Below are 22,111 nucleotides of genomic sequence, written 5' to 3' on the forward strand. Positions count from 1 at the left end.
AGGACGTGGCTTCAGTTCACCGTGTGAGCCATCTGTAGCTCACAACTGTCCACGACTGCAGTTCCAGGGGATCTGACACCCTGTTCTGACCTCCTCGGGCACCAGGCGTGTACCCGGTATGCATATGAAAATCCAACCAAACACTCATGCACATCAAAATTTAAAACTCTGAAAGAAATAATAATAACATCAAAGCTGCAACTGTCATTGAAAATCGAACGCATGAGTAAGTTGAATCTCGTGTTAGCCAGACATTCAAATAACTGCTCATAGTGTGCTAAAACCAAGATTAAAAAAGTGATAGACATTTTATGAAATTGAAAAATCACAATGCGGGGTTGGAGAGATGGCTCAGTGGTTAAGAGCATTGCCTGCTCTTCCAAAGGTCCTGAGTTCAATTCCCAGCAACCATATGGTGGCTCACAACCATCTGTAATGGGGTCTGGTGCCCTCTTCTGGTCATACACACAGACAGAATATTGTATACATAATAAATAAATTAATTAATTAATTAAAAAAAAAGATCTATGTGTCATCATGCCCAGTGGTAAAATAAAATTTAAAAAAAAAAAAAGAAAAATCACAATGCGCTTTGGTAATTTTTTTAGTATTGCCCTTTTGCATTTTTTTCATGTTTTATAATTTTGTAAACACAATAGTACTGTATTGCTTAATTTGTAAATAACTGAATATACATAAAGCAAGAGAGATAATTAGTGGCACCTATCTCTTTTTTTGTACTTGTCGTATTTGTTAGTTTTTGAGACAGCGTCTCACTATTGTAGCCCTGGCTGGCCTGGAATTTGCTATGTAGATCAGCCTCACAAGCCCACCTGCCTCTGCTTCCCTGAATGCTGGGAATAAAGATGTACATCACCACGCCTAGCTCTTTTTAATTTTGGATAGGAAAATACTATAAAAAATTGTTTTAAAGCCGTTGACATGGATCAGTTAACAGCAAATAACCTTGTTTGGTTAACACTTTTTAAATACAGGACCGTATAGTGTTTACTTGCAAATTTGGGTGCTATGCAACTTCTGCCCTTTAACTCAGCTCTGAAACTGAAGTCCCAGATGAACCATAGACAAGATGATAATTCTTAGTATTATAATTAATTATAATTAGTATCATATTATATAATTATAATTAGTATTATAAAATAACTTACCGAAAAGATGCGTGGACTGGATTTGACCTGCAGGCCATCGTCTGTCAGTCTCTGGCTTCCATGATGGAAGGCCTTTGTTAATTGGCAAAACACCTTGAGAAAGTCCCTAGGCTAGGACTTGAGTCACCAGGAATGGTAACCAAAGAGCTGGGTCAGTGCTGATGAGAGTCACTGACCCACTCAGATCCCAGGCTACCGTGTAACAAAATGGTGCTTAAAATAACCTCCCCAATTCCAGTTCCATTCAATCATATCCATCTATGCCCCTAAGCTTTTAACACCTTAGCAGAGAAGTGGAGCTTAGCTGGGGGTCCAAATAGAGAAGGCATGAGATGCAAGTCTGCTATGTGGGTAAGTAGGGCGGGAGTAAGGCAATGGGGAGGGGGTGCAGCAACGAGGCATGAGATGCAAGTCTGCTATGTGGGTAAGTAGGGCGGGAGCCAGGCAATGGGGAGGGGGTGCAGCAACGAGAGAGAGAGAGAGAGAGAGAGAGAGAGAGAGAGAGAGAGAGAGAGAGAGAACAGCAATTCCATTCACAAAGAATTGAAGGCCTAGCTTATTGTTCTTGAGAAGTCTGCCACAAACTACTGTTCTGAATGACCCGGGGATTTGTTGAGATGAAGGCTCCTCTTGCTGCTGAGATTTATGGAGCCCTTGATATTGTGGAGCTGGCCCGATGTCTTTTATTTCCCGAGGAAAGCTGTGGAATGAGTTGAAACACCTGGAGTGGAGGCAGAACTAGAAAACCCTCCTCTGTACATGCTGCCATCCCTGCAGGTCATGCTTCCACAGGGCCAGACTTTCTAGAGAGATCTTTTCTCACGATCTGCAGAATGGCTGGTCTGCCCTTTCTCTCATCAGATGCCATGCTTGAGTTTGGACCGTGCACAAACAGAGCTTCCCCAATGCCCTTCATACCCCGTGATCCCTGGCTAGGCAGTTGTTTGCTTTTCCAAGTCCACATTTTCTGACTTTGCAACCCCCCATTGTACTCTCTGAATGAAGAAAGGGCCTCTTCCCTCTTCGCAGATCCCCAATCCTAAGTCAGGATCAAGGGTCACTCTCTGTGAAGCCTTCTCTGATCCCGCAATGAAAACTGTATTATCATCCATTAAGCTTTCGATCTCTGTATATGTCTCCCTTAATGTTTACCACATTTGAAATCCCGTTACACCCTTGTGCATTTCTTGGCTCACCTACCAAATTATTACTCCATGTTTAGCCATGTTAAGCCTCTTGGCTTCCTCCTCCTGTGGCTTGAACAGAGCTACTGTCCCATCAGTGTCTTCTTAAGGATGGGTTCCTTCTCTCCACCTGGTGTCAATGCCAGCCGGCATCTCATGCCATAAGCCAAAACTCCACCTTGGTATCTGCCATGTCCCCAGTCTTCTCCTCCTCGGACTCTAGGTGTCTACCTACCCTGTCTTGCCCACAGTTCATTGCTCTGGTCACGCAACCAAACTGAACTGCCCTCCTTCAGAGCCAGGGTCCAGGTGGCCAGCGGTTTGGCTAGAGAGAGGAATGTACACAAAATTAGAAAGCCATATGCTCACGCTGCTGTTGCGAAGGGTCATTTGTAATTCAACTGTGTGACAGTTTAATAGTCTGCTGTCTTCGTTGCTTCAGCAGTGGCTGCTTTCATGTTTAGTCAGAAAACAGCCTAAGCCTTCCTGGCTAGCCATCGCTTGGAATACAGATCTACGAGTCCAGATGAGGACTCTTCAAGGTATTTTAAGTGCCATACGAGAAAATCTGTAAGGCCCATATCGCCCTCTCAGAAGCCTGGTAGATCTCTGGCCCTTCAGCTAGCAATGCTGCCAACTTAATCAGTACACACAAACATGGTGCTTCATTTTGAACGCTACTCTTCTGCTAAAATGCGGACGTGTCTGCCTTTACTTGAAGGGTGTCTTCAAGAGTGGAGCTGGGTTGTCTTTGATTTGGCTTTTTACCAAGCATAGACGAGTGTCAGCTCATCTCTATCTTGATCAGGGCCTGTCCTAAGTAAAGTTTCCCCTGACGGGACCATAACCCACCAAGAGCAGAGATGAATCTACTGACTGACTTCCTTTCCCAACAGCAGGGAGGCTAGACCCCGAGGTGGCTGCCAAGTCCCCTGCAAAGACACAAGTCCTTTCCGTTGGGTCAAGTGTCCAGGATGTGGCCCTTCATTTTCCATTTCCTGCCTTCCCTGGAGGTTTACCTTCACTTGTAAACAAGCCCCTAGCTGCAAGCCAGTGGATTCTAGATGAGTTCATGAATAGGAACCACCCCAATATAGCTTTTAGAATGGCAACCTTGCCTTTCATGGGTGATGCTAGAAACAGGAGCCCCTGGTCTCATGGACCAGTGTATGAGAACTGTCTGATTCCTGAGAGGAGCCGGGGGGCGGGGGCACGCAAGGAATCAAGATGGGGAGGCTGTGCCACCCAAATGGAAAGGACAACTTGGGAAGGAGGAAATGAATAGTAAATCTTTTTCCAATTAAAACTGAAAGTGGAAGCAGAAAAGCTCTGGAGGGCACTTTTCAGGGAGAGAGAGATCATAAAAGGTCTGTTATGAAAATCCATTATCCATAAATTCCCCCACATTAAGCACCGCCTGTCTGTCTGGGGAGGATGCTGACACAGGGTCTGTGAGGACGCGGCAGCCTCCGCCTGCTGTGCACCATTTCCTCCGTGTCTGCAGTACCACTTTCCTTCGCAGGGATCCCCTCTAATTACCCGCAGCCTTCCAATCTCCATTTAAGGACATCTCGTCTTCGGTTTTTTCCAATCCCTTTGTTTCTTTTGTCGAATGTTTACCCACCTGATAATGACACCGTAATTAGAAGCAAAACCACATGAAATTATGGACCCGTGTATCGCATCACGCGAATTCTTCTAGTTTGGGAGAATGACTGAATTTTTTTTTTTTTTTGGAGCACTCTAAGACTCATCCAAGATGACTTCATGTCTTTCACACGAGAAGAAGGAAATGCGTGTTTGAAAAGAATTTGCTTATTGCTACACCTGTGGTCAGATGCGGTTGCAGCCACGTGGGCTCATGGAACTGTGGGAGTGGCCCTCCAGCCTTCATTTAGCAGATGTTAGTCAGCTGTATATCGTGTCTAGCCTTTGATGCAAGAGAGAGAGATGAGAGAGATGGTAATGCCAGTCATTTTAGTTTATTTTAGTTTAGTTATTTTCTCTGTTTGACTTTAAAAATTGTCTATACTTAGCCTTATTGTCCACGCACTATATACATTAAAGCAAGATATCTTTTGATGGGTATGACATCCAGAGAGCATCCCCACGCTGATTCTACCCCTTTCCCTAGTTGTACTTTTGATTGCCATTTTTAAAAGTCAAAGAGCATTAAGAGTCATGTTTTTATAATTCGCATTTCATATTTATGATATTATAGTCATTATTCATGATGTTTATTAGAGAATCTTAGATTGGGACGTAAGACAAGCTAGTGCTAATTTCCTTTTAATTAGCTTCTCATCCATTTAATCATTTCCCTTTATCCTTGTAATCCATTTCAACCCAAGTTTAGCTCAGGTACCGGCTAAGCAGACTTATATATCTCTTCCATCATCAACCCTCTCTTCCTATACCTACCATCTTAGTTAGGGTTTCTATTGCTGTGAAGAGACACCAAGACCATGGTAACTCTTCTAAAGGAAAAAGCATTTAATTGAAGTGGCTTTCATTTTCAGAAGTTTAGTTCATTATCATCATGGTGCCACATGGTGGCATGCAGGCGGACATTGTGCTGGAGAAGGAGCTGAGCATCCTCCACCTTGACCCATAGGCAACAGGAAGTGGCCCGAACTAAGTGTAGCTTGAGCGTAGGAGATGTCAAAGTCTGACCCCACAGACTTCCTCCAACCACACCTACTTCAACAAGGCCACACCTCCTAATAGTGACACCTCCCCCATGAGCTTATGGGGGCCAATTACATTCAAACTACCACACCTACCTTTCTTCATTTTGTTTTTTAATTGTGTGGGTGTGTACGCGCATGCACTTACACACACGTGTGTGCACATTTGTGCAATGCCTGCAGAAGCCAGAGGTGGTAGATACATCTGGTGTTGCAGGGAATTGCAAGCTACCGGAAATGGGTACTAGGACCTGAACTCAGGTCTTCTACAGGAGCAGCACAGGCTCTCAACCATGGAGTCACCTCTCCAGTCCTTATACTGACCCTTTGTAAACTCCAGAAATTAAAAAGTGAATTGCTGTGCCTGAACAAGCTTACTGTTTGGATATGGCAGGGTAGATGGGATGAAACAAATTCAATCCTCTGCGTGAGAACATGAATAGATTTCAGTTTATCTCAGGAAGCTGTTATGGAATGGCCCTCCCAAATCTGAATTTAATGATACACATTCTTTCTTTTCAGAAGAAACATGAGAAAAATAACAACTCCATAAGAATATAAATCTAGACTTTATCCATTTTATTTTCTACTGAATTACATAAGCCAGTTAAGGATTTTTTTTTTAATTAAAGAAAGTGGCACCAGTTGAATACAGTCATAGTCATGTATCCCATCCAAAGCTCTAGGCTTAAGGAAGATTTGGAAAGCATGGTCAGGTCCCATCTATCTTTATAAATGACATGGATTCCTGTAAACATGAAGGCATGTTGTTGTGTGAAAGTCATCGATCGTGGATTGCATGTGTTATTATTATATGAAGTTTTGGACAGACAATATTTTTTATCATTTGAGAATGCACACCACGGTGTAAAAGTACAAAACAAATGTAAGAGGGTAGCACAGGCACTGCAAAATTCAGGCAGGGGTGAATTTGGGGCAGCAAAAGAGAGAGGAATGGTATTGAAAAGAAACATATAAGCCCCTAATTAGCTACTGGACGTACCCGAGCTGCTAGGCATGTACATGTCAGTTCCGTTATTACTCTTTAAAGAGAAGTTACACTGTATTCATTTGCAGGGACAGCACAGTCTATGATACAATTTTCTAATCTAAAAATCTAATTTCAACCTATTAGACCATTTTATTTTAAAATTTCTCTTGACTCTATGCATTGATTCATAAATGAGCCCTTTACTTGGAGAATCTGTCCTAGGGTAGGACCATTTTAGGATGTTCTCAGATCTGGTGCCGTCGACGTCTTCTAACCAAACCCAGTCTTGCTTCTCTTCCCACTGTCTGCTGCTGTGTAGCACTTGGCCTCCTCGTGGTCTGTGATTACAGAAGTTTGTGTAACTGTGGGATGCCATCTTTGTCTAAAGTCAGTGATGGGCTGCTGGTGACAACTGGTGAGGACATGCATACGAGCATGAACATGAAAGCTAGCAAATAGTATGGAAACCCAAATAAATATGGTTGGCGTGCAAGCTCTAGTGACTCAAAATGTTCAAGGGACGGGGGATGAGAAGAAAGATGAATCGAGATGTACTTCTCTTCCTGGGTAATTGTCTTCAGTGTAGCCTGTCTCCTTCCTTGTGTGCCTTGACGCCAGTAAACGTGACTCAACAGCGATTCAATAGGCATTGAGTCCTGTAATGAATACAGCACGTGTTACTTTTCTAACCCCACCAAAAAAGTCTTTTCAATCAAAGAAGCTTCTCTTTTCACTCTCTCCTTTATTATTAATACGAACCTGTTTACTTTCCCATAATCTGACAGAAAAGATTCTTGTTTTCTTGGGTTTTATTTTCCCCCACTATAACTTTCAATTCCCGTCCTCTTAAGGATGCCAAGGAAAAACTTCAGAATTGGACTTTATATGCATTCAGACCACAATATTTTGCCGACACCACATGTAAAGAACATTATATTTAAGAGCCTGGAATGTTTCAATAAACTTAACTTCCAAAGGTGTGCTAAGCATACTGAACACACAGGACTCTTTTCAATGGCTCGGGATTTTCCCCCCTGATCACAGTGTGGCCTCAGACTTTCTGAGAGCGAATAAACAGTTCTCCGATCTGATGAGAGATGCGTGGAGAATCTGCTTGCATTTCATAATTATGAAAGAAAATCCCTGGGGTTTTGGTACAAAAGCAACAACGGATGGACGTGAGTCATGTTGCCTTCAAGTAGCTGGTGAGCATATTTCCAACCCACAGAAAGTTTTAACACTTTAAATCAGATTCTATCATAAGAACCTCCGTAAGACAAGGACGTTGGCTGGGAAGCCCGCGTGGAACAGAACTAGGTCCTCTGAATGTGGGCGACAGTTGTGTGGCATAGTCTTTTTGTGTGGCTCCTGGCAGTGGGTCCAGGATTTATCCGTGGTGCGTGAACTGACTCTTTGGAGCCCATTCCCTATGGTGGGATGCCTTGCTCAGCCTTGATGCAGGGGAGGGTCTTGGTCCTGCCTCAAGTGGTCTGCCGTGGGAGGCCTTACCCTCTCTGAGGAATGGATGTGGGGGAGGGGAGAAAGGAAATAGGAAGAGAGGAGGGAGGGGAACTGTAGTTAGTATGTAAAATGAATAATTTTTTTTAAAAAGACAAGGACATTGGCAGAAGCGATGATAATAACAACAGCAACAACAATAATAATAGTTGCCAAAGAGATGCTCTTCTTGGAGGCTGTGAGGCCCAAGCCTTCTTCTCTACTATGTGTAGCCTACATGGGCCGTGTATAGCTAGCTGTAGGAAGCTGGGAACAAGACGGTGGCATCTCAGCGACAAACCTGAGATCCCTTTTAAGCAACATCACTTTCTCAAAGATGGCTCACACAAATGTGGAGGTTCAGTGAGATACAGAAATGTCAGAGCTGATCTAGGGGTCCACCAAGTCTCTACTGGCCTCGCGGCTATTGGGAATTCGCAAATGATAGATTTCCATTAGGTTTATTGTTACAGGTGAGGAAATTATTCAGTCTGTTGGCATTTTAGGTGCATTCTTTTAAAGATATGGGAACACAGGAGGAACAGTTAAGGAAAACAGACTCCAGATTTTGATCTGAGTGAAGTATTATAACCGATCATTTTATAATACCTTGAGCCTCTCATTTTCTGAGGCTTTTCTCATTGAACCTGTGGGTTTTAAAGCTCTTAAACCTGTAAGGAAATTGGCTCCCTGCCTCCAGTGAAAGTGGTTACTATTTTTTCTTTCCCTTTTTTTAAGTATATATAATATATTTTGACCATACTCATTTCCTTCCATCAGCTCCTCCCAAAGGTACCCATCTTCTTACCCATCCACACTTCTTTCTCTCTCTCTCTCTAAAAAAAAAAGAAGAAAAACAAAAAGTGAAAACCAAAACAGACAAATTTAAAATAAATAAATAAATAGACAAAAAAATTGAAAAAACAAACAAACCAAAAATGCACAAAAAAGTAGAGCCCATTTTTTTGGGCCAACTCCTGGGATAGGGCCTGCCTTGGAGTGTGGTTGATGCACCCAGGGGCCCTCCATTGGAGAAAACTGGGTTTCCCTTTCTCAACAAGTATTAATTGCAAACAGCTTCTCAGGCAGGGGTGAGGTTTGGTGCTCACTTCCCCTTGCAGTGCTGGGATTTTGTCTGGTTTGAACTTGTGCAGGTCTTGTGTTTGCTATCAGTCACCAGAAGAAACTGCAGCTGAGAGACCAGGGTTTCCTTACTGTTGTTGTTGTTGGTGGTGTTGTTGTTGTTGTTGTTGATGATGATGATAAAATGCAATTGGCAGTATTGCATCAGAACTGTAGTGACTCTGGCCTGTAGTCTCAACTCAGAAATTAGCAAAATGGAAAAAAGAAAGGGAAGGAAGAATAACATTCTAAAACAACAAAGGGAAGAAGGGTATTTTTAAAAACATTCTATAGATATATTTTCTTCTTTCTTTCTTTTCCTTCCTCCCTCCTTTTCTTTGTTTTCTTGGTGGTGGTGGTGGTGGTGGTGGTGGTGGTGGTGGTGGTGGTGGTGCTGCTGCTGCTGCTGCTGCTGCTGCTGCTGCTGCTGCTGCTGCTGCTGCTACTGCTGGTACAGGGAATTAAACCCACAGTCTTGCGTATGCTAGGTTAAGCGCTCTACCACTGAGCTACATACCCAGCCATTTTTCCTCTGTTTTTGAGACCACATCTGAATTCGTTGCCTGGGCTGGCCTTGACCGAATAATCCCACGTCAGCCTCCCAAGTACCTTGGAGTACAATGTGCACAGCTATACCCAGCTGTCCTGCAGATATGGCGAAAAGAGTCGCCTCTGGGTTGTGCGAATCTTGAACTAAAGTCCATGGTGACTATGGAAGGAGGGGACCACAGAAGCGAGCCAATAGCTTATATGTTGCTTGAAGACACCTCTATGGTAACTTTCCCTCCACCTAGCTCTTGACAGACTGGTACAAAGAAACTGGATTCTCAATGATTCCCAAGTTCATCATGTTTACAATGATTTGTATTCGTTTGAACTTTTCCATTTGGAAGGCCCAGAATTTAACAAGGTCATATACGGAGGTAACGGAGTTCTGGTGTTGGAGACTTGGAACAGCCAGACGTTATGAAAGAGTTTTCCTGGCATGTAGCTCTGAGCTTTCATATCAAGCATCAGCAGGGCCTTTAAGCAATGGTTCAGAGAATGGAAGGAGCACCAGCCCTTTGCTTTTTCATGCTATAGACACCCATGTCTGGTAGCATGTAATTATTATGAACTCTGGGGATTGTTTGCACTGGTTTATAAATTCTATGTGTGAATACATGGTGGATTTCCTCTTGTTGTCCCAAATATCTGCTGAGTCACTTGGCTCTTAGCAACCCTGACCTTTCACTAGAAAGGTTCCTCAAATCCCCAGGTGTTTGTGATGAGACACAAGCACAAACAGTTGCTAAGAGACAAAGCAGAACACTCGATCCATCGTAAACTCGCTCACGGTCAGCATGGCTCAGGAGCTCACGGACCTGATATTGTCAGGCTTTTTTTGTTTTTGTTTTTTATTTATTTATTTTAAATCACAACGAAATGTACTTGATTAAAACTGTATGAAATGTAGTTGAGTTTGTCCCAAAGCATCTGGGAAGGTGGTTGCTTCCATGCCGTGGACACGAGTGAATGGATTGGTTAATACTGGAGTCTGCTGAAATTTCACAGAAGTAAAACTAGGCTGTTATGCCTCTCTGACCATATGGCTAGATCGGAATCTTGTTAGTCAGCAGCATTTCCAACCAGGTTAAGGTTGATGTGTGGAAAATCTGAGATGCTAACGTTCTGTCTTTGATGTAGAACAGAGCTACTGCTATTGTAGATGTGGTAGGGATCTTGCCTCCTTATCTGTCTTTTTGGACAGAGTCTGGGTGATGGTGAAGTGGGCTTGCCCACACAGCACTGGAATTGTGCTACCTTTCTGGAGGCCAGTTTCTCAGAGCATCAAAAGCCTCCAAAAAAAACTTCTGAGAAGTTTCAAAGTCTCTGTACCACTGCTTGGAGGAGCATAAAGTTGGAGAAACATATTTAATAACCAGCAAGAAAAATATTAGGTTATAGTATATCTACAATAATTACCATCTGGTGTATGTAGATATAAAATACTGTTTCCTTTGACGTAGTTGGTTGATGTGTTAAAACGTGGCCATGACTAAGCTTAATTAAAGGAACTGTTTGTGAAATAACACATATAATATGACCCTACTTTATTAAAAATGTATATATCTCCATACCTAGGGACATATGTACTGAATACCTCAAATTTGCATCATGTCCGAGCTTAGTTTACATGATCCTAAGCAGGTGATTTTCACTTTTGTCTTTAGACATTAGGTAATTACCTAGTTTTAAAACAAAACAGGAATCCATTACTTTCAGAATCAGAAGAGGTTTTTTTTTTTCTATAAGAAAATAAATCCTAGCTGAGTGTTGTAGCACACACCTTTAACCCCAGCACTCAGGAAGAGAAAGCAGGAAGCTCTCTGTGAGTTTGGGGCCAGTCTGATCTACAGATTGAGTTCCAGGACAGCCAGGGCTACATAATGAGACCTATCTCAAAACCTCCAACTGTCCCCCGGCCAAAAAAAGAAAGAAAAGAAGAAATAAATCAGTGGTAAAAGTATAAAAGACGGACTGCTTTTAGAAGCCATAAATTTCTTGGCTCTCTGAGGACCAGTGTAGGAGTCTCGCAGTTGAAGAGTTTGTTATCCACATAGTTGCACTCATAAAGTCAAATGATAGTTCTGTTTGGCTTCATGTGTATGTGGTGTGTGTGTGTGTGCGCGTCTCTCTCTGTGTGTATGTGTGTTTCTCTGTGTGTATATGTGTGTGCATGTGTGTGAAAATGTGGTGTGTGCGTGTGTGTACATGTGTACGTGTGTGTGTATATGTGGTGTGTGTATGTGGTTTGTGTGTGTTTGTGTGTATGTACGTGTGTATATGTGGTGTGTGTGCTTGTGTGTGTTTGTCTATGTGTGTGTACCTGTGTGTACATGTATGTGTATGTGGTATGTATGTGTGTGTCTGTGTGTGTGCATGTGTGTATATGTGGTGTGTGTGTTTGTGTGTGTTTGTCTATGTGTGTGTGTGTGTATGTGTGTGTGCATGTATGTGTATGTGGTATGTGTGTGCATGTGTCTGTGTGTCTGTGTGTGCATGTGTGTATATGTAGTGTGTATGTGTATACATGTGTATGTATATGTGTGTACAGGTTCATGTGTACAAGGAAAACAGACTGATGTCAAGCGTTTTTTCAGTCACTCTCTGCCTTGTAAACTAAGGCAGGGTCTCTCGGTTGAACTCAGAGCTCACTGATCCAGTTAATAATCTAGTTAACTTAGTCTGGGCATTCCCTTGTCTCAGTATTTACATGGTGCTGAGGATTGTAACACCAGTGCTTACACTTTTATGGTAGATGGTTTACCAAGAGTAGCCCCTGCCTTGTCCCTCCTGATATGGTCTTCATCCAGAGACTGTGACTGTTAGGACCAAGCATAGTATGAGACCATGACAGTTCTTTTATTGTTTTAACTTGGTGAACAATTTTAATCCCTCATTGTATTAATAGCAGGAAAAGGTCATTCTCAGGCAGTCTCCGGTAACTGTGCTCAGAAGGGGGGCTATAAACTCTAAGGGGGGCTATCACCCACAGATCTTAAGTTATATGCAGGAAGGATTAGAAGAGACAGTGGGGGTAGTACTCTGCGCAGGGCACTCCTCCAATGAGAAATCCAAGAGGAAGGAAAGCTTGCTGTGTCCCGGCCATGGTAGTCAAACCAGTTTATCTCCCAGCTAAATGCTGTCAGCACCTATGAAGCTCTCGGGGTAGGTGGGAAGAAGATAGTGACATCTCAAATATCTTGGGAAACCCTGGCTTCAATCTGACGGCTTACAGGGGGGAGAGCGTTGTTTCTAGCACGGGGATGGCCCCTATGGACCTTCCATGTCTTCTGCTTGTCCCTGAAGAAGAAGACTCCAAAACAGAGGGTGCTTTCAGGGCTGATTCCCGAGATGGAGAGACCAAATAAAGAACTCCTCTTTGATTAGCTTGCGAGGCAGTTGTTAAGTACTCCTCTCTGCTGTGGTTAGAGCGGTCTGCTCAGAAATATGCCAAAGAATATTAGGCCAAGAATCCGCAGGTTAAAGCCAAACCACTGGGAAGGGCTTGTTCCTGCAAATGACACCATGATTGAATTAGAAGGGAACATTTGTGTCTTGTCATCTTGTCCCCTCGCACTCAACACGTCCACAATTGAACTCCTCTTCCCTCACCAGGCCACCCCTTAGCTGAATTTCCCTAACAACAGAATGCCACCGTTTACCACACTCTCTCCAGCAGCCATGATTTCTGTTTGATTGCCATTTTGGGGGACAAGGAAACTTAGGACAGGTTGTTCCAAGGGCCAGATATTCCCAAGAAATCAGTTCTGAAAACCAAGCTCTCTGACTGTCAGTCTAGTCCTACGTTAGTTCTACTGGGCTACTCTCCCCTCCGTATTTGTAGCAAATTCCCAGTCAGTTTAACAAAATATGTAATAGATATATAGATGGAATATACACACTTTATTTATAGTGACATCTGACCACTAGCAGATTTCAGTAGATATAAAGTCAGATTTTCTGAAGCAGCAAAGAGCAAATGAACGGAAGTTTTAACACTCATAGTACTATTGAAGGAAAAAGACGTCACAGATTAAAAGTAGTGGATCTAAGCCTACACAGGCCTGGTTGGTAAATCCAAAATGAGCAAACTACCATCAGTTGCATATGGGCTGCTTGCATAGGTTCTGATGTTTTATTTTCTTTCATTTGAAAATTAACTTATCTTGGCAAGTTGAGTTTGTGCCCACTTAGGGACATGTCTTGTTTTGGGGTTGAGGAGATTGCTCAGTGGTTAAAGTTCCCACCACATAAGCAGGAGGACTGTAGTTCAGACTCTTCATGAGTGTGGGTGGGCATGGTGGCCCGCCTGTAATTCCAACCTGCAGCAAGTTAGCTAGCTGCCATCAGTAACTCTGGTTCAAGAAACAGGTGGAAAGCAATCGAGGAAGACTCCTCACGTCAGCCTCAGGGCCTCCATACGCCTGTGTACACATGTGCATGTGTACACATATACACGCAAATGCGCACACACACATATGCTCAAGCAGTGCAACATATGGGATATTAAAACGTTTTAATGAAACAAGAACTAATACACCTTTTAGTGAATAAGAGGTGGCCACACACTCTCACAGTGCACCTACTGTGAAGCCATAAACCAAAGGCCAATGATACACACACCCGTGCATAACAAAATCTGACCGAAGAAGATGTTCGGTGTCCTCGGTTGTAGTAAAAACTTTGGCTTATTAGCACTAGAGTCTTGCTTTAATAGTAATGGTAACTGGAGTCTTTTCTAATCTTTGGGACAATTCTGGCTCTGATTCACATAATGTACTGAGTCCTTTTGAATACATGTTTTGATTCTTTGAGTTCAATACTTGCTATTTCCACTTCTAAATCTTGCATGTGATAATCAGCTCAGTACAGAAGTCCAAACATGCTACCATACAGTCTTCAAAGGCAGTCTTCTCTGCTGTAGATCCTCTGGTTTATTTGATCAATATAAATTGTTCCCAGTCACTGGATTAGTGCTTTTCAAATACTAAAATGTTTGAAAACAAATTGGTTGGGTCTCCAAACTTGGGAAAGTGAACCATGCTTTTGGAACCTGGCTCGTTAGTAGCCATTCAAGGCTGTGTGGCCAGGACATTGATGACAACACTTGTCAGCTGGTATGCTCAGGAGCTTGTCCTTCTGTTGCAGAATCGCCTATCAGAGGAACGATGATGATGAAGAAGAGGCCGCCAGGGAACGGCGTCGCCGAGCCCGGCAGGAAAGGCTGCGTCAGAAGCAAGAGGAAGAATCCTTGGGACAGGTGACTGACCAGGTGGAGGCTCATGCCCAGAACAGGTACTGTCCTCGTCTCAGTGAGGCATCTCTGGGTGTGCCTTAGCCTGTCCTGTTGAATGGAATTTGCTAGCAAATTATTCCCTTCTCAGACCAACTCAGCCATTATGGTTTGGTTGGTTGTTTTTGGTTGTGTTAAGATGGGTTCTGACTGGGTATCCCAAGCTGGAACTCACTGTGTAGCCCAGGCTATACGTAGTTTTGTTCTCCTTCTTTTATTTAGTGTATTTCGTGAGGAGGCTGGTAATAGCTCCATTAACTTGGTCTACGTTTTTTTTTTTTTTTTTTAAAAAATCTTCAAGGGAGGGGCCACAGGCTCTTTGGTTCATTTCCCAGGGTAGTCTTACAAATGTTGATGTACAAGACAAGTTTAATAAGAAACTTAATGTTTAGGTAGAAGATAGCAACCTTGGTCTTTGGTAATTGGTTCCTAATCGAGGAGCAAGTGTTGTCAAGAGGAGTGGAGGGGCAGGTGTGATCACTGGGATTCACTCACTGGCTCTGAACCACAACTTAGCAATCTGTGTCCCTTCACTTTAGTAGATACGGCCATAGCCCCCATGAAGACTAGTGCTCAGCCACAGAGAAATGTGAGTGCATGTTAAGATGCCCAATGCCTTGCACGTGGGAAGCACATGACACAGTGTGCTCTTGGCAGAGTCGCACAGAAAGGGGACAAAGGGGCCATCCGTTGCCCTTTCTGTTTCCAAGCTAAAGAGAGGGGGCAAAAATAGTTTTTAAAATGACATGTTGAGGCCTTTCCTGAATCTGGTTATTGGTGAGTGTTCAACAATGGTTTTTAAAAGTTACAACTGATCAATAGCTTCGGCTTCTGAAAACCTTGCTTCTGGACTGAGGTAACAGCGCAGGGCAGGTCTCGCCTGTAAGGCCCTGGGTTTGAGCTTCGACCCAACAGCAAAATTAACAGCATATATTTAGGTCTTGTTTCTATTTGTACTCACTTCAGCTTTAATTTTATTCTTAGCTATTTTATGAGATTATCCAAATTTACAAATCCTTTCCCCAAGCGTGATGGTGCAAGCTTATAATCCTAGCACTCCAAAGGTGGAAACGGGAGGATCAGGAAGGTGTTCGTGGTCAACCTTGACTTTTTAGTTAGTGCAAGGCTAGCCTGAGCTACATGAGACTCTGTATCAAAAGAACTAAAAAACAACAACAAAAAAATGTTTTTAAAATGAAATATATTCAGGTCTGAACATGTGATTTCCTGCAGACATATTAATCATTTACAAGTATAAAGCCCCTTTTTGGGGCTAAGCAGCTCTGACACTTAACCTCTACCAATGATTGTTACCATGATCTTAAAAAAAAGAAAGAAAGAAAGAAAGAAAGAAAGAAAGAAAGAAAGAAAGAAAAGAAAGAAAGAAAACAGAGAAAGGCTCAGTTGAGTCTGTTGATTTCTTAACAGCAATTTCATCAGGCTAGCACTTTGGAATTCATACTACCTTTTTGAAACATCAGAACTCAGTTGGTCCAAGCGTCCTATGCATAGACCTTTGCCCTTAGACTCCCAGTTCTTCGTGTTCCTGTGGACATGCAATCCGTGTGCGGCTAATTCACAGAGACAGTGTCCTCCAGCAACAGCAGAGGCCAAACAGGCTTAAAATCTAGGATTTCCTTGGCCGTATTTTGTTGTTAAATATGAAATGTATTTTTCCAAAACCAAGTGAACTTGAACCTCAGGAGAGCCAAGTTTGGTATGAACCATGAAATTTGATGGAGTTTCTAAACATTGCAAGACATATGCTTCCAGCTCTGGTCACAGCTCTGGTATCACATGACTGGTAATTCCAGCCAGGAGTGGCCAACGCCCTTGGTCTGGGCAGTGTCCAGCGCCCTGGAAGAGTGAGGAGATGACGGACATGCTACAGTTTGGATTTTACATTTCTTTTTTAAATAAACATTGGATTATCCGGTCTTTACCAATTGGAGAGAAGGAGAAAAAGTTTTTTATTCCTGGAAACCTATATAAAGAAGTTAGGTCAGCTCGATCAGTTATGATAATATAGTTGCTAAGGCAATTTCAGTATTATAATACAGTAACCTAATGCATTGTGGATATTCTTGTGTACTAGATCAAGTGCTCTCCACCTTACTTTTATTTTTGGTTGTTATTTGTTTGAGTCAAGGTCTCACTGTGCGTCTCTGGCTGTCCTGGAACGTGCTATATAAACCAGGCAGGCCTCAAACTCACAAAGATACCTCTGCCTCTGTCTTCCAAATGCTAGGATTAAAGGCGTGCGCCACCACACCTGGCTGTCCACCTTATTCTGAAGACAAGGTCTTTCACCGAGTCTGGGGTTGACTGATTCAGCTAGACTGATTGTCAGTGAGCCCCAGGGGTCTGTCTGTCTTTCTTTCCCCTATGGCTCTGTGAACCCTAAGGATCCAAAGTCCGGTGAGCACAGAGAATATGCACGTGTTCAATTGCCTTGGCCTGGGTGCATCATTTATACCCCCATTTCATTGGTTACCTGGTCCAGGTGCAAAGAAGGGCAGATGGTAGGAAATGCCATCCTTGGCTGGCAGTCATCACCCCATGAATTGTGTCTTAGATGTCTCCAAAGTGCAGATTGCTGGCATAAATGTCGAGTCTCCCCGCTGGACATACTCTTCCCCCTCTAAAGACCTTGGGTCCCACCAATCCAGATCAGGAATGACTACATGGCTCGAATATGAAACTATGATGCTCAAGGAATTCACTCATTATTCTGACTTGATCCTTGGCATAGTTGGGATCCACAGTGACCCAGATTCTGAAATAGTGTTTTAAGCACAAGTAGTTTGTAAGGTAAACAATGGTAGGGCTGTAGGTAAGTGTGGGGGGCAACCATGTAAAGGTTGCTTTTGGGGATAAGTGGCCACTGTGGTTATTTGGAATGTAACTCTAGTAAGAGCCATGACTGTAGAATTATCCTTCAAAACAGAGAGACCAACGTGTTTATCTGATGCTGTTCCTCAGGTTCTGTTGGGTGACATTAATATCCAAAACTCTTACAGTAAGTTGAGGAGACACAATGACCCGAGAAAGCCCAAGAGCAAAGACTTGGTTAGGCTTGGTTGGAAGTCAGACAAGCAAGAATAGAGTGGTAACACCTAGGGGTGTGTGAGCTGTGAGCTAGATACTGCTGGCCTCTGCTCTGGGTATGGGTGACTCTGGATGACCGATTAACCAACAAGCTGTCTCTGGTGTTCCTTCTGTCATCCAGTGTTCCTGATGAAGGGTCTAAGCCAGCCACCACCAACACTCAGATAGAAGGTGATGAGGAGGCTGCCTTACTGGAGCGCCTGGCTAGGCGTGAAGAGAGACGCCAGAAACGCCTCCAGGAAGCCCTAGAGCGCCAGAAGGAGTTTGATCCAACAGTAACAGATGCCAGTCTGTCCGTCCCAAGCGGAAGTATGCAAAATGACACGGCAGAAAATGAAACAGCAGAGAAGGAAGAGAAAAGGGAGAGTCGTCCAGGACGATATGAGGTGGAGGAAACAGAAGTCGTCACCAAGTCCTACCAGAAGAACAGCCATCAGGATGCTGAAGACACAAAGAAAGAAGAAAAGGAGGAGGAGGAGGAGCTGAAGGGAGGGAGCGTTGGCGAAAATCAGGTAGAGGAGACGGTAGAAGAGAAAACACCAGAAACCCAAGAGGAAGCTGTGGTAATGGTACTGGAAAACGGGCAAGTCAGTGCGGAGGAGTCCAAAGTAGAGGGGGAGGGGGAACCAGACACAGAGGAGCTAGCCCGTCAAAAAAGGATGGAAGAGGAAGAGAGAGAGAGAGCCGAGGCAGAGAGGCTGAGGTTGGAAGCAGAAGAAAGAGAAAGACTCAAAGCTGAGCAGGACAGAAAGCTAGCAGAGGAACAGGCAAGAATTGAAGCCGAACAAAAGGCAGCTGCGGAAGAAAGAGAAAGGAGGGAAGCCGAGGAGCGGGCAAGGGTTGAGGAAGAGCAGAGACGAATGGCTGAGGAGCAGCAGAGGGCTAAGGCAGAGGAGGAGGAGAAGGCCAGGCTAGAGGAGCAAAGACGGAAAAAGCAGCTAGAGGAACAAAGGAGTGAGAAGCAGGAAGCAAAGGACAAGGGCGAGAAGGGGGTTGAAAAAGCAGAAAGGAAAGGGCAAGAAGACAGACTTCAGCCAGCTGTCCCGAAGCAGCAGGTACAGTACGCACTGCGCCCCTACTGTGTGATGCCTGAGACTCATGAGCCCTCCTGCACTTCCCCTCACCTGCTTGATCATTTGGCAAGGTGTTCATTCTTTTTAGGCCATAGCAACACCCAAGCATGACGCAATCGAACCATGGCCAAGTATGCAATCAATCAACCAAATTGATGAGCCAACCGGAGAGGAATCAATTGCTCTGTGCTTGGGTGTTACGGCTATAAAAAAATGAATCAACCCAAAGATGATGAATGTGTGGTGGGGCTGTGTCAGCTTGTTTCTGCATCTGCATCTGAACCCCTTCTTTCTGACATCTTTCCTGGGTGTACATGAGGCAAGAGGCCCAGACTTCTCACTTTGCTCTGGTGTTCGATAGTAATTTTTTTTTAAATTATAGAATTAGGGGTTGGGGAGTAGAAATAAAGATTAAGTTCAGACACTAGCAGCAAGACAAAAATATATAAATCCTTTGAGATCAACTGGAATACAGGAGTGAAAGGAAACGATTGGAACTCCTTCCCCAACAAAAACATCAGCTTCCAAAGCCTGGCTTGCCATCATGTAGATAGACCCGGGTTTAATGTAGACTTGCAGGAAGTCATTCGGTGGGGTAGTGCCAGTTAGCCATTGATGGACGACTGAGAGCATGAAGTTTGCTCCATTCGCCATGAGGGCAGCACAAGTTTACGGGGCTCTAAGAAGGATACGAATAGTAGTTGGGAAATGAAGTGTAAAATACACTTTTGTGAGGCTTTTTTTCTTCCCTGTCTGCAAGGCTGCATTAAAAACCCCTTGTAAGCGCTGTAAAGGAAACAGACACACTTGCACGGTCACCTTTCCAGAGTGAACCCATTGTCACTGCATTGCGCCAATGTTGTTTTTCACCCCTGCTTCTGGGTCAAGGGCTCATGCACCTGGCTGTAATTGAGAAGACCATGGGCAGGATGTTAGACACACACCTGGAACACGCTGTCATGCTAGATTTCAGTGAGCACAACGGAAGCCACGGGAGAAAAGAGTAGGGTGGGGTGGGACATGTCACACCTGCTGATAGAACCACTAGCACCAGGTACCACGGGCACCCAGGGGTCTGAGTATGGCAATAGGGCAGCCACGGAAACATCACAGCCCACGCGGAGTGATCTGAGCACCTCTCACTCTTGCAAGCTAGCAAGGGCTTCTATTTACCTGAGTGACTTCACCTTCTTGAAAAGGAAAAGGATGAAGAAAAGAGAGCTAAAGGGCAAGCTCAAAAGTCCCAAGATGACAAGGCCGCCTCCAAAAAGGAAGAGGTAAATGCTGTTACGAATAACCAGACCGAGCATCACACACAGAGCGGCATCCCTGGAGTTGATCTAGGAACTGCAACCCCTGTCCCGGGGTCTAATGAATCACTGAATGATGGGATAGTGGAGAGAGTCTCATAACTAATTAACCAGGCAGGAGACATGATCCAGTGAGTAGAGCTGGTCATTCAAGCACGAGGACTTGAGTTTGGTACTAGCGTTCCCTAGCATGCACATAAAAAGCTGGGCATGGCATAGGGGAGTGTATAATTGCACTTTAAGGAAGCAGAGACAGAAGGATCACTAGGGGTTATCAGCAGGGACTCATGGGCAGGCAACCATTCTCACCACCAATGAACTCTAGTAGCTTCAGCAAGGGATCTTGTCTCAAAAATTAAGGTAGTGACCCATGAACAACACCCAAAATCAACCTGTGCCTTACACACACACACACACACACACACACACACTTGAACAAACACATTCATACACACTCATATACCACACACATGCGCACATGTGCACATACATTCATACACACTCAAGCCCCACACACATGTATACTTGATAATCGGTAGTTCAAAAAAAATAAAAGGATGAACTTGAAAGCATCTGAGGGCATGTAGGCAGTAATTCTCATACAAACTGTCTTTCTTAGCGGGTATTACAGTCAAGCCCTTAGACAGCCTTGCTCCCCAGGCTTTCCAGCTTCCCTCCCCTACAGTGTGACTTTGTTTTTTTTTTTTTGTGAGTCCTTCTCTGCTTGCATTTCAATCATGAAGTCTTTCCAGCTGGCTTTGACTAATGCTTTAACCTTTTCAAGAAAATTCGCCCTCCCCCAACCTAAATCGCAGTAGACAATTGACAAGCTGAAGATGATGTATGGTTTTCAAAAGGAAGGTTTGGTCAAATCCTCTGCATTGCATTTACGAGGTGCACACACACACACACAGGGGAGCAGGCACCAGGGTGTTTGTAGGTAAGTAAATGAGGCTCCCAAAGGCTGAGGGCCACAGCGCTCCAGCATATAATGCCACGCAGAAAGCCCACCTCTTTCTAACCATCCTGACCGTGCTAGCCTCAAGTGGCACTACAAATTGCCACGTTATCCAGTAAGTTCAAGTAGTTTGGATATAGTAAAACAGAACCACCAGCAGTAGAAATGCCAGAGTTATGTTGCCCAAGAGACTGATGAAGTGATCTGTAGTCATTGGATACTGGCCCAAATGGATTCTTGCTACGTTTCTCTGTTAGAGCATCCATTAAGAAAATCCAGAACTGTAAAGAAAATTCCATGTGTGGATAACAGATGGCTGTATTAAGTAGCGAGAGGTGGTTTTCCTAGGTGACTTTGTAAGATTTGTATAAGAAGAAAGACCATGTCATTCATACAGGATGTTACACTGGCTTTTTAGACTTTTATTCCTCTCTGTTTTTGATAGAAATTGTGGTTTTAATATGAGCACTGGCTTTGGGGGGAGAGAGTGCAAAAGCTGATGACCAAGATGCTTTACTGGACAGCTAAGGAGGCAGCCGAGCACACTGGAACATCTTCCTACCTGGGAAGACGGTGTGAAATTTGCAACTCAGCGATGAAATATGGGAAGGGGAGACTGTAGTGAACACCCTCCAGTGTTGTGAGAGTTAATTCACTTCCCCAAGCTACTGATTTCACTTTTAATGGCCAAAGCATCCCATGCCCACGTAGGGTGTCTGAGTCAGAAGAGGCTCATCCTCCAGCCGTTCATCAGCCTCTTTTCAGATAAGGCCCAGTCTGAGGTGTTGGTTAAACACTCCAGCAACAGCTGGTCCCAGCCCTGCCATTATCCCTTCCCCAGTTTTCCCCACAGCACACTCCAGTTCTCATCATTTCTGGCTTTGTTTTTACGCCAGTCTAGAGAATCTCCTTCAACCAGGCTTTTCCAAAGCTCCATCTTAACATTTTAACACTGCACAGACAAACTGCTGACTGAATGGGTAGTCCCCTCTTCCCAGCTAGCTGGACTGCTGTGCTTTGCAGGAAACTTTAAATCTGTTTTGCATGATTCAGTCATTTTAAACAACCCCTTCTTTCTTTCTTTCTTTCTTTCTTTCTTTCTTTCTTTCTTTCTTTCTTTCTTCCTTCCTTCCTTCCTTCCTTCCTTCCTTCCTTTCCCTCCTCCTCTTCCTC

General features: G+C 43.9%; 1 protein-coding gene across 5 annotated transcripts in view; it reads left to right on the forward strand.

Moving 5' to 3' along the window:
• Positions 1-22,111, forward strand: part of Cald1 (caldesmon 1) — a 192,806-nt gene that overhangs the window by 138,400 nt on the left and 32,295 nt on the right. For 4 of the 5 annotated variants that reach the window (XM_026788562.1, XM_026788564.1, XM_026788565.1 and 1 more), the window contains 3 exons: positions 14,345-14,491; positions 17,719-18,652; positions 19,870-19,947. In XM_026788562.1, coding sequence (XP_026644363.1) covers positions 14,345-14,491; positions 17,719-18,652; positions 19,870-19,947 — 1,159 coding nt within the window. The remainder of the gene's footprint in view (positions 1-14,344; positions 14,492-17,718; positions 18,653-19,869; positions 19,948-22,111) is intronic. The other variant, XM_013353259.2, reaches the window with a different exon arrangement.

The sequence above is a fragment of the Microtus ochrogaster genome, unplaced genomic scaffold (assembly GCF_000317375.1).
Source record: "Microtus ochrogaster isolate Prairie Vole_2 unplaced genomic scaffold, MicOch1.0 UNK4, whole genome shotgun sequence".
Lineage (NCBI taxonomy): Eukaryota > Metazoa > Chordata > Mammalia > Rodentia > Cricetidae > Microtus > Microtus ochrogaster.